Source organism: Taudactylus pleione, unplaced genomic scaffold (genome assembly GCF_031769625.1).
Source record: "Taudactylus pleione unplaced genomic scaffold, aTauple2 ptg000629l, whole genome shotgun sequence".
Classification (NCBI taxonomy): domain Eukaryota; kingdom Metazoa; phylum Chordata; class Amphibia; order Anura; family Myobatrachidae; genus Taudactylus; species Taudactylus pleione.
The window spans coordinates 3,243,661-3,261,283 of NW_028285031.1; the positions used below are offsets into that span (position 1 = coordinate 3,243,661).

The following is a 17,623-nucleotide window of genomic DNA, read 5'->3' on the forward strand; positions in this document are numbered from 1 at the left end:
CTCACTGTGTAAGGTGGGTCACACGATACTGCAGCAAATATTGGGCAGCTGACCCAAAACTTACAGCCTTTAGCCCAAGAACTTTAATGGCCAATACAGGGGCATATTAAGAGAGCAGGGGGCCCGTGTGCAGTCTATCTCCGGGGCCCCCTCCTCTCTAACCGGCAGCGCAGTAGACTCTGAGCACTAGTAGACTCTAGCGACGTGCCAGAGTCTACTGTGCATGCACAGGTCTCCAGGGAAATGGAGCTGCAGCCATTTTCCCAGTGATTTTCCTACTGCCCATGTGCAAAACGCTGGGAAAATGGCCACAGCGCTGCTGATGCAGGGCTCCGGAGAGATAAGTAGAAATGGGTGCAGGGTACGTGGTGTGGGCCCACTTGGACCCAGGGGCCAGCGTGCACCGCACACCCTGCACCCATTATAGATACGCTAGTGGGCCAAAAATAATCAAATGAAATCAAGCACATCATTCTAGGCTGCAGCATCACATTTTTTTTTAAAGAGAGGGATCCTTCAAACCCCTCTCCAGTTATGTCTGCTTGCAAATGCATGACCTGATGACCAATGGCGCTGCCGGATCTGAATCCAGAAATAAAGTGATTTCTGCAGGCGATATATTTTTCAGCTTTTCATCTCCCTGCTCCTGTAAGTCTTTCTTAAACCTTGGGTCTGGATAAATATGCCCTATTCATACATGTGACAGTGATAAATTAAGCTTTGTAGCATATTTTCTTTTTTTTTTTTAGTTGCTTAATATAGTTTATTATAGTTTGGCAAGCTAAGCCTCACCTGATTTGAATATATTTCTCAGTGCTTACTTTCACTTTAAAACCTGTTGATTAATTCAGTCCAAGGTATAATAATTGGAAAGTAAATAGGAAAATCAGAACCAGACTGTTAGCACACCGCTATAAGGAGCCAGGATGACAGGTACAGTATGCGCAAGTTTCATTAGAGAAAAATTCAACAGTTGAAACAAAACAGTCCCCATTGCTTCACTTACCCAGTGAGAAGATCTCCCACAGCAGCACCCCAAAGGACCAGACATCACTCTGAGTAGTGTAAACTTTATCAAATATGCTCTCCGGTGCCATCCACTTCAGAGGCAGGCGTGCCTGTAAGGAATCGCCATACATTAACATGTATATGCAAACTGCCCTTAATGCAGTATCAAATTCTGATTCTAACCTTGCTCCAACATTTAAGGTTTATTTATTTTTTTTAAAAGTGTTACAATGTTTCCATTATCCTCGCAGGAACCCACGTACTGTAAGTGTCTTTAAAACATAAGCAGTATTTAGCCATCTTTAAATGCTGCTTTCTATCATCCCAGCACTAAGGGCCCCATTTACAAACGAAGGGAAATACCAGCGGGAAGTTTCGTTTAGTATCACTGTGATACAAACGAAAATTCCACTGGTATTTAGTAATACCCCTCCGGCGAGGTCCCGCGAAGTCCAGCAGAATCCTTGTCCTCGACGAGGTCCTCTGCTGGGCTGCTGGCAGCCTAACGTGCCAGCGACAGGGTTCCAGGGTCATGCGCTTGCGCGACGGTCCATCTGCGCATGTGCATGACAGGGAGACCCGGCAGTGCCTGGAAGGCTTCGTTGAAGCCGGAAAGGCACCGCTGGGTCTCCATTGCCGGCAATGGGGCCCGCATCGCTCTCGCCATCTTTTAGATGGCGAGAGCGATGCTGTAAAAACAGCGGTAATCTTAGATTACCGCAGTTTACTAAATACAGCAAGAAGGTATAACTCCTGTAGCGAGCGCTGAAGGGGTTATATTTCGTTTGTAAATGGGGCCCTAACTGAGCACACCAAAGGAATTAATGATGGTACACAGAAAAGGACCGTTAGTGAATGGCAGATCGATAATAGCAAAAAAGTTATTTGTTTCTGCTCAGTCAGAGCTGCGTTGTCTCATGGGTGGCTGCGCTGTTTATAAGACAACCAAACAGCGCTCGTGTGCATGGGATCTAATGCTGGAATATTCTACATATCTTACATAGTCACTCCAAACCAAAGACTATAAAATATTGTATTTCCCCATGTGCTTATGTACTTATAGCCTAATTATTCATATAAGGACTAAGAATGAACGGGTTGGGTACGGGATCCCGGCAGTCATGATGCCGGCAATCAGAATACCGACAGCAGCATCCCAATGACAGTCAGAATCCCGACAGGATTAGGTAAGTATCCTAACCCCTAACCCACCTTTCCACAGCCTAATCCTAAACCCTCCCCACCTGCAGCCTAACCCTCCCCCACAGCCTAACCCTAACCCTCCCCCCTCGCAGCCTAACCATAACCTTCCCCCCCGCAGCCTAACCATAACCTTCCCCCCCGCAGCCTAACCATAACCCTCCCCCCCGCAGCCTAACCATAACCCTCCCCCCCGCATCCTAACCATGACCTTCCCCCCCGCAGCCTAACCCCAACCCTCCCCCCGCCCCCCCCGCAGCCTAACCATAACCTTCCCCCCCGCAGCCTAACCATAACCTTCCCCCCCGCAGCCTAACCATAACCTTCCCCCCCACAGCCTAACCATAACCTTCCCCCCCGCAGCCTAACCATAACCTTCCCCCCCGCAGCCTAACCATAACCCTCCCACCTGCAGCCTAACCATAACCTTCCCCCTAGGGCCTAACTCTAACCATTAGCGTCCGGATGTCAGTGGTCGGAATTCTGGGTCCAGGATTCTGACTGTTGGGATTTCGGTGTCGGTATTCTGACCGTCAGCATCCCGACCGCTAGGCTGCCGACTACATCCGACATGAACAGGTTACTTCCTCGCAGTTACATTCATGGTGTAAGAGTTTAAATAATTCATCCTGTTGTTCCACAATTCTGAACTTATTGAAGGATTGGAATTTGCCCCCATCCTGTCCTCCATTGAGGTCCAGACCAAACTGCCCCTTTTTTACATCTGATTGGACAGAATGGAGACGACCCTGGAACCATCACGACAGAAAATGATCCCCCATCACCAGCGGTTCCAGGTGAATCGGGTTGAATAGCTTTGACAATAAAGCTGGCCACACATATAAAGATTATCTGTCCAACCAGCCAACTAGTTGATTGGTTGGAATGAAAATCTGGTAAGGAATACAATCAGCTGGAAAATGGACCAAAACTGTTGTTTGAACAATAGTTTAGATCAGACATTTAACAAACTTGTCTGACCGACCATTTTCATCTTTTCTGGCATTTAGGAGCAAATTGCTGATCATCATTTACTCCCATACGTTACCAGATTTTCATTCCAACCAATCAACAAGTTGGCTGGTTGGATGTAAGTTGGTCTAGTGTGTGGCCAGCTTTAGTGTGTACTTGACTCACAGTTTAATCATGATGTAGTGCCAACTGGATTAAAGAGCACAGAGAGTCCTTTTAACATTTTGATTAATGACCGCCTTTTTTTTTTTGCTGCAAATACTGTTTTGTTTGTAATCCACATCATATATACATCTGTAACATATTCATTCTCTATCCTGAAAGCTTTGCAAGCGTTTGTGCCTGTGAAGCCTATGATTGGACAGCTGTGTGCTGCTACAAAATGCAGCGCTGATCTATTTCCACAATCAAGCAATTAAAGGTAATCACAGACCTGATTGCTTTAATCTTGGCGTAAAGATATTACTCCAACCCTCACCCACTTCTACAGAATCGGCTAAAACTGTTTTAAATCCTGAGTTACTTAGTGACGTGCATGTTGATGAATGTAGCCCTGATTACCGTTAAAGTGTATTAAGTTTCTTATTTCAACATGAATTAAAGTCGGTAAATATAATTAGCATCTATTATTTAGCAATGTGTTTCTCCAACATTATGGTTCATTTAGTGACATCTAACCCCATTTATAGGTAATTAAAAATTAAAAAAAAGCATATACTGCAGTTGTCAGTCCTTGTACAGACCAGTGTAAGCCTGGATTTGTAATTATTCAGCACAATCATATAGATATTAATATCTTATTTTGGCCAAAATGTGTGTCCTCATTTGTAGCCAGTCTTACGCCACCCACACAAACACTTGATATTTTAATTGAAAGAGCTTTATACAAACAATCTTTTTACCTGAACGATTTGTTCAGTAAAGGCAGAGATCCATGTAATGTATGTATGAGTGCCAGTATGTGGGGGATGCCTGCTGGGACCTGTAGTACTATTGCAAAAGACAATATTTATATATTCATATGCACCACACTTTACATAATCAACCCGGCACCCACCGCCCAGGGGTGCCGGGGATAGCCCCGGGCTATCAGCCTTGGCCTGGGGTGCCTGGAGAGGGGGACCCCTTTATTGGGGGGGTCCCCAACTGCAGGGATCCCCAGCCTGGGCTGACTAGCGGTCAGGGGTGATGCTGCGGCTGGGGGGCCCGGTGAAAGGGCTCCCCTGGCTGTGGCATCACCCCCCGCTAGAAAGGGTCCGTTGCTAGTTCTAGAAAATACAGGGGGGCCCTATGCATTTTTTGCCCCTGTATTTCCAGAAACAGGACTGGCTCAGAGCCCAGTGCTGGTTGCGCTAAATACGGTGGACCCCTACGTCATTTCTCCCCCGTATTTTGGCAACCAGGACGGGTTCTAAAAAGCCTGGTGCTGGTTGTGCTTCATACGGGGGGACCCCTATGTCGTTTGTCCCCTGTATTTAGCACAACCAGTACTGGGGCTCCATAGCCTGGGGCTGGTTGTTTTTTTGGGGAGGGGCCACGCCATTTTTATTTTTTTTACACTGTTTTTATTTTTAAGCACAGACGGCACTGACCCGTCCGTGCCCTTGTGTTTGTTTTTTTTAAACACAGATGCAGGCACAGAATTTTCAGATTCGAGCCTGCATCTGTGTGCTGCTACCTCCCCCGGGTCCTAACGCCTGCACCACCACCACCCGCACCGTCGCCGCTAACGCCCGCTACCGTTCCAGGTTCCCGGCCCCAGCTAATGCCCGCTAACCCCTCTCCCCCGCATCCCGGCCGCAGCAAACGACGGCTTCCTGCCCCCCGGGCCCCGCTACCGCCCGCAAACGACGGCCATCTTGCTGCACCCAAGTGAAGACACTATGACTACACCTGCCTGAGGTTCCTACTGAGACTGCGCAACAAGTTGAAAAGTCCTATCTCTACAATGGTGCATTCTTGAGGTAATAGTTTAAAAACTGTAACTTTCTAATTTACCTGAACCCCAAAAGCACGTACCCTGGCACAATAGCTACCTAATAAAGCAAACCCCAAGTCTAAATTCCACCCCTACCCTGAGTTTTGCCTTCCCAAAAAAAACCCATAGACTACAGCAGAAAAGTGGTCCTAATTGAGAATGTCAGAAAAATGTGACAGTTGGAGCTTTAGATGACTCCCAAATCCTCATTTTTTATGTTTATGCCCTGAAATTTGGCATGTAGCACCGTGCGACAGTTCTACCCGCCCCTACCAAATTTCAATTCGGTACCTCCTATAGCTTTTGAGGTGTAGCTCCTTAAACACCCTGCCCCGCCCCTTTGGAATTCTCTATGGATAAATCAATTTTTTTAGATGCACCCTTAATATAAGGGCACGACTGTGCCTTTATAATATATATATATATATATATATATACATACTTATACATATATATGACCTCATACAGCAGGGATGTTACTTTTGTTTTTTAGTTACATTTCTCACTCTCTATTATTCTCTCTGATTTATGAGTTAATATTTATTGACAAGGAGTTTAATGATTTTACTGAAGTAAAGCCAAATTTGATAAATGTGTGCTGTATAATATGGATTACAGTGCACCAAGGTAGGAGAAAGAAGTAAAGTCAGAGAAGTCTCCGTCTATGCACTAAATAAGGGTGTCTGCAAAAGACTGTTAAGCGTCAATCAGATCTTTGTTTAGTCTTCTGTTGAAAGAAAATATGGTGAGTATGGAAAAGGGATAATTGATACGTATGAGGGCTGCAATGGCTGTTTCCAAGGTCACATGTTTGCTTTTTATTCTGTCTGTGCTCCTTTAAGCATTAACCCTGTGACACCAATGTCTAGAAAACTGGTTTAAGTTGTTCTTCATTTGTTTGGTCACAGATATAAAAATGTAAAATGGCTAAAAATGGAATATCATGCACATCTTTATGAAAACAACAGATGAAAATGACGAGCTGCTGGTAAAAGGGGTTGTCAATCCCTATAAAGAAGTAAGAATCAAAAGAAGAAAAACCAGCGCTAAATTATTTAAAAATATAATGAAATGGATAAATGAAGCTAGATGGATGGTTTCAAATATATATAATAACAGATAAACATTTATTGCGCTAATTAGCACTTAGAAGAATACAATTGGCATAAATGTATTCATAAAAAATGTCAAAAAGACAAACAACATTAAAGACACAACATGTACATAAAAAGTTGTGGTGAGTCCACCTGGGACCAATAAGGATGGTAAGGGTATACTGGTCTTTCTCTGAATAGTCCCGCAAATATCCCCATAAGAGCAACAGGGGGCTGAGTGGGTATATGGAGTTCTATAAGTCCCACTTATAATGGCAATTGGCCACAATGATGTAACTGTAAGCAGCAGCACTTTACCAGTTCTTGGTTGAAATGGCTGTTTGGGAAATCCTCTGGCATCCAGCAGAGAGGGTGAAATGACAGGCTGAAGCACAATGATGAGGAGGCATCCACAGCTGCAGGGGTAATTCCAAGGTGTAATAACTCCAGGTGGAGAGTGTATACCAAATCTTACAACAGTATCACAATGGTCCACAAAACAATGAGGTGGAGGCTCTCTGGTGGGTCTCAACGCGTTTCGCTGAGCAATGGTCGCTCAGCTTCATCAGGAGTGTAAAGTGTGGATCAGAGAGTGGCTCTTATATACCCAGTATATCATTGCATATTCAAAACACATGAAATCAATCAGTGCAAGTAAACAATACAGAAAAACCATCCATCGTTAAGTAAATCTGAATAGTAGATACAGTAGGCAGTCATACTATTATCCCATAATAAAAATATATTTAAATAAATCAAATATTCATAGGAAGTTTCCTTCAATAATCTCCAGTTATTAGTTAAGGTGCTTCCGTGATTCCGGACTCCCGATCACGTGATCATCATAGGTCACGTGATCTGATGTTACCCAATCAAAAAATTGTAAATAAAATACGTCACTAATGACGCACAATGGAGTACTTCTTTGATTCCGGACTCCCGATCACGTGATCCTTATAGTCACGTGGTCTGGTGTTACCAGATGAAAAAATTGGTGAATAAATTGTAAATAAACAACATCGCTTGTGACGCACACCCAGGCGCCTTGTGGTCTATTTACATATTGGAAATGAGTCACCTAAGGAAAACAATCCCCAGAGCGTCCCATAGATTTCACTAATTACATGAGAAACATTACATATGTAAACCACAAAATCACCACATAATCGTGATGAACACATGTGCTAAGCTAACATAACCCCATCAAAAGCGTGTGGAGAATTAGGACAACTACACATATCTGCCCGGGGGTTCTATTGATGTCATCTCCAATCACGTAAGGGAAAATCCCTATACCATGAAAGAATGGGTTAATCAGCTTACAATACTGCTTACAGGGTAAACATAGAAAGAAACAATGCTGAAGAACTATGAGAGATGAAAAGGTATGGAGTGATGGGTGAAACTCTACATGTAATAAGTAATATAACTAACAGAATAAAAAATACTCAGTGATATGGTGAGTACATAAGAATCTGTCCATGAGATGTCATATAGACAATATTCAGATGAAACCACCTCATATAGATAACAATAGTAGTACTAATAATAACTACAAAGAATACATAAGATATATGAGATATACTAGGAATATATAAATTCAGAAAACCTATATAAATATATCATAATAACCTAATTAAATTATTAATACTGTAAATATGGGATAACTCAGGTCATGACAGAGTTAAGTTCCATTGATTCATTTAGTCCCTCAGGATGTAAAGAGTTGAAATTAAGCATCCAAAAAACCTCTCTGCTACAAAGTCTATTGAACCTATTGCCACCCCTAGTGGTCATCGCAATGGTTTCTAATCCTATAATTTTTAAGCAGGAGGGACCACTGTTGTGTTTAATATTGAAGTGTCTAGAGACACTGTACAAAGTACTGCGATTGACAATATTGTGCCGGTGCTACATAAATCGGGTTCTCAAAGGTCTAATAGTGCGGCCTACATAAAATAGGCCACACTCACAAGACAATAAATAAATGATATACTTAGAATCACAGTTCATGAAGAATTCAAAATATAGTTTTCTCCTGTAAATGGTAAGTGGATTTCTGTGGTGCATCTAGCCATATGGAAACACATGGTACATCTAGGTTTACCACATCTGTGAAATCCTAAAGGTTTAGAGGTTAACCAGTTAAGACTATTTGATGCATGTCTCATAATCTTGTTTTCATTCATAAGTGACTAGGGGCTAGAATAGACTTTAGTGACCTATTTTTCCGAAAAGTAACACAAGGATGTGAAGGTAGCAAATGACAGAGAATATTATCATGACTAAGGATCCTATAATTTCTGGAGATAATCTCCTTAATTTCCCTGAAAGAGTTGTTATATTTACAAATAAAAGCTAAATCCCTATCTGGTTTCTGATTCTTTCCTCTAGTTTCGCCTAATTGTATATTGTAATTACTCTCAGTTTTATTATGGGCTAAAAGTGCGTCCCTATCTAGATCTAAAACATCTATAAGGGCCTTTTCTAGTAATGCTTCAGGATATCCCCGTGATTTGAAAGTATTCATCATATTTCTCGCTTGGAGAGAATAGGTCTCTATTGTGGAACAGTTGCGTCAAAGACGCATAAACTGTCCCCTAGGTATGTTACGCTTCCATGGGGCATAGTGAGCACTATCAAAATGTAGATAGGCATTCATGTTAACTGGTTTCATGAAATTCGAGGTGATAATTTTATCCCCACAGATCTCAAGAGTGAGGTCCAAATAATCAACTCGGTGGCTATCAATATTGTGAGTGAAGTGCAAATTGTGACTGTTATTATTAAGGTGAATGACAAAAGAGGTGGCTGACATTGAATCCCCATCCCAAATGAAAAATAAGTCGTCTATATAACGGCCATAGAAAACCAGGTTCTCCGCCCAGCCACTCCCCCACACATGGGTTTCTTCAAAGTCCCCCATTTATAGGTTCACGTAGCTGGGCGCGAACCTGGTTCTCATGGCCATGCCCATTACCTGTATATAGTGAGTATCCAAAAATATAAAGTGATTGTGAGTGAGAATAAAAGAAGCACATTGTAATAAAAAATTCCTGTGTTCCTCCCTGAGGTCATCATCCTGATCCAACCTTTTTGAAAGTGCCTCCAAACCTTTAGAATGTGGAATATGAGTATATAATGCAGTAACATCTAAAGTCATAAATATATATGAAGATTTCCAACCAATTTGTCTTATTAAATTAGAAAATGGGTTGTATCTCTAAGATGTGACCTCAGGGAGCTAACCCGGGGTTGCAAAAAAGAATCCAAAGGAAATGAAAGGTTAGATGTGAGGGAATTAACACCAGAAATAATAGGCCGACCAGGGGGTGAGGTGAGGGTTTTGTGAATTTTTGGAAGAAAATAAAATGTGGAAATAGTAGGAAACTGTGGCAATAGAAATCGATATTCTCCTTTGGACAACACTACCGACAAAAGAGCAGTATTGAGTAATTGTTTAATAGATTGTAAGCTTGCGAGCAGGGCCTTCCTACCTATATATCTGTCTGTTATTGCCCAGTTTTGTTCTATTAATGCGTACAATTGTAAAGCACAATGGAATATGCTGAGCTATATAAGAAACTGTTAATAAATAAATAAATTGTTTAAGTTCAAGAAGGAAGGAACTAGTAAGATCATGAGGCAGAACAGAATAGAAAGTAGCATCACTCAGCTGTCTCAGAGCTTCATGGATATAATAGGTTCTGTCCATGACAACTAATCCCCCTCCCTTATCTGCCTCTTTGAATATTAAAGAATGATCTCTAGTAAGTATTTTGAGAGCCTGTTTTTCACCTTTAGATAAATTAGAAGTAATTCTACTACTCCCCTGTTTTCGCATACAGAGGGATTTAAAGTCTTCTAAGGTGATTTTGTAAAACGATTCAATACTGCTACTTTTATCCTAATGGGAAAAAATTCAGACTTCAGTTTAAATTGATTTCTATGGGGATTTAGATCGAAAATTTTTATTGTAGAAATATCATCATTCACTTCTGTATGATTTTCTTCCCACAGCTTTCTGTATTGTTTACTTGCATTGATTGATTTCATGTGTTTTGAATATTCAATTCAAGAGCCACTCTCTGGTCCACACTTTACACTCCTGATGAAGCTGACCGACCATTGATCAGCGAAACGCGTTGAGACCCACCAGAAGGCCTCCACCTCATTGTTTTGTGGACCATCGTGATACTGTTGCAAGATTTGGTATACACTCTCCACCCGGGGTTATTACACCTTGGAATTACCCCTGCAGCTGTGGATGTCTCCTCATCATTGTGCTTCAGCCTGTCATTTCACCATCTCTGCTGGATGCCAGAGGATTTCCCAAACAGCCATTTCAACCAAGAACTGGTAAAGTGCTGCTGCTTACAGTTACATCATTGTGGCCAATTGCCATTATAAGTGGGACTTATAGAACTTCATATACCCACTCAGCCCCCTGTTGCTCTTATGGGGATACACCTATGATATTTGCGGGACTATTCAGAGAAAGACCAGTATACCCTTACCATCCTTATTGGTCCCAGGTGGACTCACCACAACTTTTTATGTACATATTGTGTCTTTAATGTTGTTTGTCTTTTTGACATTTTTTTATGAATACATTTATGCCAATTGTATTCTTTTAAGTGCTAATTAGCGCAATAAATGTTTATCTGTTATTATATATATTTGAAAACATCCATCCAGCTTCATTTATCCATTTCATTATATTTTTACATAATTTAGCGCACATCATTGTTTGTCATTTTTTCTATCAATCCACAACACATAACATTTACTCTACTCGCCTATACAGACTTGTCCAGGTACATCACTGCTGCACGGCGAGCGGATACGCACACTGCGTTCGCAACCGCACCTCCGTAGGATTGCATGGTACGATTACAGTGCGTGCCGTAGCGTATGCCGCAATGGGTAATCGCATGGCACGTTGCGTGTGCACATTTGTAGCACGATCGGCAAAGATGTAGCTGTACACATCTGTATTTCAACTTTAAAATAATTAAAATGGTGCTATATTTTATTACCAAATACGACTTTCAGCAAAAGTGACTTTCTATGTCTGGTTTACTCCATTTTCCTGCTTGGTAAGTTGTATACATTAGCCGCCACCAATCAGGATGGTTTTTTTTTACACCTCCCCCAAACAGTTCTTTACAGACAGATGAAGCTGGCCACAACAGGCTGACAGGATCAATGTCCAAATTTACTAAATACATCTCGGGACAAATTGGATAAGATCTTGTAAATTGGCATGTTACAGCACTCAAAGGGTAGATGCACTTACCGTCACATTCTATCAGCGGCCATTTGTAACAGTGATATGCAACCATTTTATCACTCGCATCCTAACATGTTAGTAGCCTCTTAGTTTTTTATTTTTACCCCAAAATTTATTTTGTGTTGCGCTCCAATTCAACTCACAAAATACTCACAATTTTCCCCTGTATCACCTTGTGTTTGGTTGAGTATTGTCTTTAATGTGTTTATTCACTTTAATATTCTATAGTGCTTAATGTGCTTGAGAGACTTACACTTCCTTTCCTGACATAATCAGGGTCTTTGTAAATATCTCTGGCCAGACCAAAGTCACAGATTTTTACAACATTGTTCTCAGACAAAAGGATGTTCCTGGCAGCCAAGTCTCTGTGAATACACTGTAAGAAAACAGTTTATTTTAGTACACAGTTAGTGCTGCAGGGTCAACAAAGTTTAGAAACCGTATTTCAAAAATAAGCGATATTAAGTATAATTATTTACAAACCATATGATTATCATTTGCAAAATGTTAATAGAAAATTAGTATAGAGCATCTTTAAAGTGAGCGTTAAAAAATAAATCTGCATAGAAAAGAATATATTAAGTGCTCCAGTCCAACACATTCTCTGCCCTAAAACAGTCTTTGTTGGCTCTAAAATAGCTGAGGACTGTATTCTCTCCATACATCTTTCATTAATACAGTGGTTCCCAAACTGTGCGCCGCCCGTGGCTCCCTGGGGTGTAGTGGTGCTGTCACTGGGGTGCCGCGGCAGCCTGTGGCCAAAAGAGGCCAGCTAGTGTTTTTTGTGTGCTAAATATATATTATTTGCATGGGTGGTAGAGGGGTTGGCGGTGCGAAGTAGAACGGAGCAGCATGGGGGGGCTGCAATGAGTGGGGGAAGAGCTGTCACTGTGAAGCAACAGGCAGTGAATCCTGCATATGCCTGTTACCGAATGGGGTCCTACAACGCAGTGCATTGTGGTCTGATCTGAGGAGCGATGCTGCAGAACAGCGCTGGTGATCACAACTAAATATAAGTAAGGGGTGAGCATAGGGAGAGACATGGAGGGGGGCAAAGGGAGAGACATGGAGGGGGCAAAGAGAGAGACGTGGAGGGGGCAATAGTAGAACAACTGAGGGGGCAATAGTAGAGAGACGGAGGGGGCAATGGGTAAGATTAGCACAGTTTTCTCCTTTTTTAAATACTTATTACGTTATTTAGACCCAATAATTAAAAAATGGGACTGCTTAGTAATAATGTTGGCTATGGGGTGCCTTGAAAAGACCCTAAGGTGCCTCGAACTGAAAAAGTTTGGGAACCACTGCATTAATATATTATAAGCTAATATATGTTCCACTTGATATAAATGAAAAACACCACAGCGTAATATATATGTGCATTAAGTCAAATGAAATATATGTGCATTAAGTCTATTGAAATTACTATGGCAGTGTGATACAGTATGTTGGCAAATTATTGACTGAGAGTTAAAACATTTTAAATTACAGGCAAGTTTGGTAAATGTATAGTATGGACTACAGTGCACCAAGGAAAGTGGAAGAATTTAAATTGGTACCATGCAGACGGTAACCCTGAAGAGTCCCTACATTAGACAAACTAAGGCATCTGGCTATATTGTGGGAATTTTAAAAATACCAGATCAACATTGGGCATGAGCACAAAAAAATAAAAAAAAGTGTATTTTAATTTGGCCACAAGATGTCACTGTTTCTTCCTCAATGGACACAATATGAAATAGTTCGGATAATAAGATTCCTATCTTCTAGTTATGTAATTCAAGAAAGATAGATTTCCACGGATACTGTCACTGAAAGAAATGTACCATTCTAGACAAACATTTTCCCAGATCTCCTGCTGTAAAGTGAACGCAGAGTTCATCCAAGGACAGGGGAAGCCAATGAAAAATAGGTCCAGACAAACTGAATTAGTATATTAGTATGATAAACTGATTGGACTTCCCCTTCAACTGGTTAACAATAAAATTATCTCAAAACAACCTGAAGAGGTTATCTTGGGTGAGTGGCTTGCACGACATACAGTGGTGATAGTGATATCTCATTCAACTGAATGCATTATTTTATTTATTTTTTTAGATGTAGGAAATGGCACTAAGTCTGTGAAAACAAGAGATATTCAAATCCACCCAAAAACTCAGAAATCCATTTAAAGTGCGCACAAATAGCACCTATTATCCCAGCTATGTCCCTGAGTCCCTAGCGTAATAATAAGTTGCATTTTCTGGTTCAGCCCAATGTCAAATGTGAAAATCCTAAACAAAAAACTAAGATATATATATATATATATATATCTTCACTCAAAAAAAAATAATATATATATATATATAACATTCCCTTCCCATCTAAAATGGTGCTTGCCCACTCTTTCATGACCTTATTCAAGACATCTAAACTTTCAATTCTTCATGCACCCTTTACCGTAGAACTCACACGTGTACCGGAAATGCCTTGGCGGTTAGCAGCATCCAACTGGATCAGAGCGCCAATCGATCCGATAGGAAAACACGGTTAGCACCACTCATCACTTTGAGTGACTGATCCCATGTATGTTTAACATATCCAGGTGTCAAAATACACATATAAGATATCACAAACCCAAACAAAAGGTGACTAATGAGCTTGGGTTGTCTACATACTGTGTCTTGCAGCACCTATTCTTTCTCTGGTGTTTTGCATATTTGTACACATTGCATTATGGGAGAAAGGAGTAAGCAATGGTAAAATGCTGAAAATGGCAGTCTTACCTTTCTAGATGACAGGAACTCCATGCCACGAGCTACCTGGAAGCTGTAGCAAATCAGATCTTCCATGGTAAGGGGGCTTTGCCATAAGTCCTTCACTGCATGGACAAATTGTACACATTGGAAATGGCTTAGAAAATAATCTGTGCTTTAACTCCACAATAACCACTCACTAACCCCACAGGCACTCACTTCGTTACGCTGCACTAGTACAGAGCCAACATACCAAAGAACTGGTGTAATATTCAAAATAATGGTGAATGTGATTTTAACTAGTGGGATCCACATAGAGAATGGCTCATGCAGCAGCATTAGGGAACCTTCAGTATTATGGCTACCAGCTCAGGGAGCTCAATTACAGACATCCCGGGTCAGAGCTGTAACTAGACATTCTGGTGCCCTGTGCCAGAGAGAGCATTGGCACCCCCCCCCCCATTTTTAAAATAGGGACATAAGACAGTGCACCTGAAAAATGGCCATGGCCTCATGGGGAAGGGCCAGGAAGAGATAGGGGAGGCCAGGAGATGCTGGGAATAAAAGAAGAGGAAGCTACAAGTGAGAATGATAATAAACAGGAAAACTGACAGGCCCAAACAGTGCCCCCTGCCCTGCGGTGCCCTGTGCCATGGCACTGGTCATATCACCCTAGTTACGGCCCTGTCCCTGGTACAACTGCTTTTTAGGCCTTTCATAGTTATAAAATATGCTGCTATATTAGCGTTCAACACAGTGTTGGGTGGGGGAGGGGATGGGGGGGCACTTACTTTCACAACTCTATAGCAACTCCCAGGAATCCTCATCAATGAACTGTACAGAGTTTACAGAACAGCATTGCTGACTCTGACTATATAAGTAATTAATGGCAATCCTTACACTCTGTGGTTTTCTGGCTCTTATTGGTCATCAAGATCCTGCCAAAAATAACACCTTCGTTGACTTCTTCTCTGCTTATCCTATCAGCTATCACCACCTCCACCATGGAGCGGACCTGACTGCGAGAACGAGGCGATCTCTCCTGTAAGCGCCACACATATATTAGTTAGATGTGAAAAATTATAAGAATTTACATTATTTCTAGTTTTAAACAAATCTTTGCAATATCTTCACAATGTTTTTAAAATGTAAGTAGGAAAGATTTTGGAAAGAGGGACATAGTTATTAAGCCTGCATCCTAATAATTCCATCTTTGTTACTAGCATCATCAACTAATTCACTGAGAGGGGAATGTATCACTAAGGCTCTCCATGATCAGGAATATCACAGAGGCGCTCCATAATCAGGAATATCACTGAGATGCTCCATGATCAGGAATATCACTGAGACACTACGTGATCAGGAATATCACTGAGACACTACGTGATCAGGAATATCACTGAGACGCTCCATGATCAGGAATATGACTGAGGCGCTCCATGATCAGGAATATCACTGAGGCGCTCCATGATCAGGAATATGACTGAGACGCTCCATGATCAGGAATATGACTGAGACGCTCCATGATCAGGAATATCACTGAGACGCTCCATGATCAGGAATATCACTGAGATGCTCCATGATCAGGAATATCACTGAGATGCTCCATGATCAGGAATATCACTGAGACACTACGTGATCAGGAATATCACTGAGACACTACGTGATCAGGAATATCACTGAGGCGCTCCGTGATCAGGAATATGACTGAGACGCTCCATGATCAGAATTATGACTGAGGTGCTCCATGATCAGGAATATCACTGAGATGTTCCATGATCAGGAATATCACTGAGATGTTCCATGATCAGGAATATCACTGAGATGTTCCATGATCAGGAATATCACTGAGACGCTCTATGATCAGGAATATCACAGAGGCACTCCGTGATCAGGAATATCACTGGGACGCTCCATGATCAGGATATCACTGAGGCGCTCCATGATCAGGAATATCACTGAGGCGCTCCATGATCAGGAATATCACTGAGACACTACGTGATCAGGAATATCACTGAGGCGCTCCATGATCAGGAATATCACTGAGACGCTCCATGATCAGGATATCACTGAGGCGCTCCATGATCAGGAATATCACTGAGACGCTCCATGATCAGGAATATCACTGAGGCGCTCCATGATCAGGAATATCACTGAGGCGCTCCATGATCAGGAATATCACTGAGACGCTCCATGATCAGGAATATCACTGAGACGCTCCATGATCAGGAATATCACTGAGACGCTCCATGATCAGGAATATCACTGAGGCGCTCCATGATCAGGAATATCACTGAGACGCTCCATGATCAGGAATATCACTGAGACGCTCCATGATCAGGAATATCACTGAGGCGCTCCATGATCAGGAATATCACTGAGACGCTCCATGATAAGGAATATCACTGAGGCGCTCCATGATCAGGAATATCACTGAGGCGTTCCATGATCAGGAATATGACTGAGATGTTCCATGATCAGGAATATCACTGAGGCGCTCCATGATCAGGAATATCACTGAGGCACTCCATGATCAGGATATCACTGAGGCGCTCCATGATCAGGAATATCACTGAGACGCTCCATGATCAGGAATATCACTGAGACACTACGTGATCAGGAATATCACTGAGACGCTCCATGATCAGGAATATCACTGAGACGCTCCATGATCAGAAATATCACTGAGACGCTCCATGATCAGGAATATCACTGAGATGCTCCATGATCAGGAATATCACTGAGACACTCCATGATCAGGAATATCACTGAGATGCTCCATGATCAGGAATATCACTGAGACACTACGTGATCAGGAATATCACTGAGACGCTCCATGATCAGGAATATCACTGAGACGCTCCATGATCAGGAATATCACTGAGGCGCACCATGATCAGGAATATCACTGAGGCGCTATGTGATCAAACATAGTGCCTCAGTGATAGTCCGCTGTGAATTGATAAGATGAATTGTGATAACTATTTGTTTACAGCACTGTGTGCAGGTGGCAGGATTAATCTAAACTGTACAGTATATATTATTACAAAGCTATTTCAGTTTATCTATGAATAACAAGCTTTTAAACAAAATGCGTTAGCTGTTTTTCCTGTTAACACTATACTTATTTTTTAGATATTTATGAATATTTATTTATTGATTGATTTATTATCAAATAATATGGGAGTATCAGTTTTCTGGAGTGCAAGAAATTGACCAGCTCAATCTACTGTCTGTAATAGGCCAGCACATTTCAGGTCATTTACTTTCCAAATACAAACCTACACCTATTAGTAATCTGGTTTTCAAGTCTCAGGTTATGAGGGAAACCTTGTCCTTCTGCCTA

General features: G+C 41.7%; 1 protein-coding gene across 1 annotated transcript in view; it reads right to left on the reverse strand.

Moving 5' to 3' along the window:
- FLT4 (fms related receptor tyrosine kinase 4) overlaps positions 1–17,623 on the reverse strand; it is a 259,066-nt gene that overhangs the window by 21,998 nt on the left and 219,445 nt on the right. The window contains exons 21-24 of the mRNA XM_088454762.1: positions 15,178–15,319; positions 14,308–14,402; positions 11,799–11,921; positions 1,007–1,118 (exon numbers count right to left, since the gene is read on the reverse strand). Of these exons, the coding sequence (XP_088310888.1) occupies positions 1,007–1,118; positions 11,799–11,921; positions 14,308–14,402; positions 15,178–15,319 (472 nt within the window). The remainder of the gene's footprint in view (positions 1–1,006; positions 1,119–11,798; positions 11,922–14,307; positions 14,403–15,177; positions 15,320–17,623) is intronic.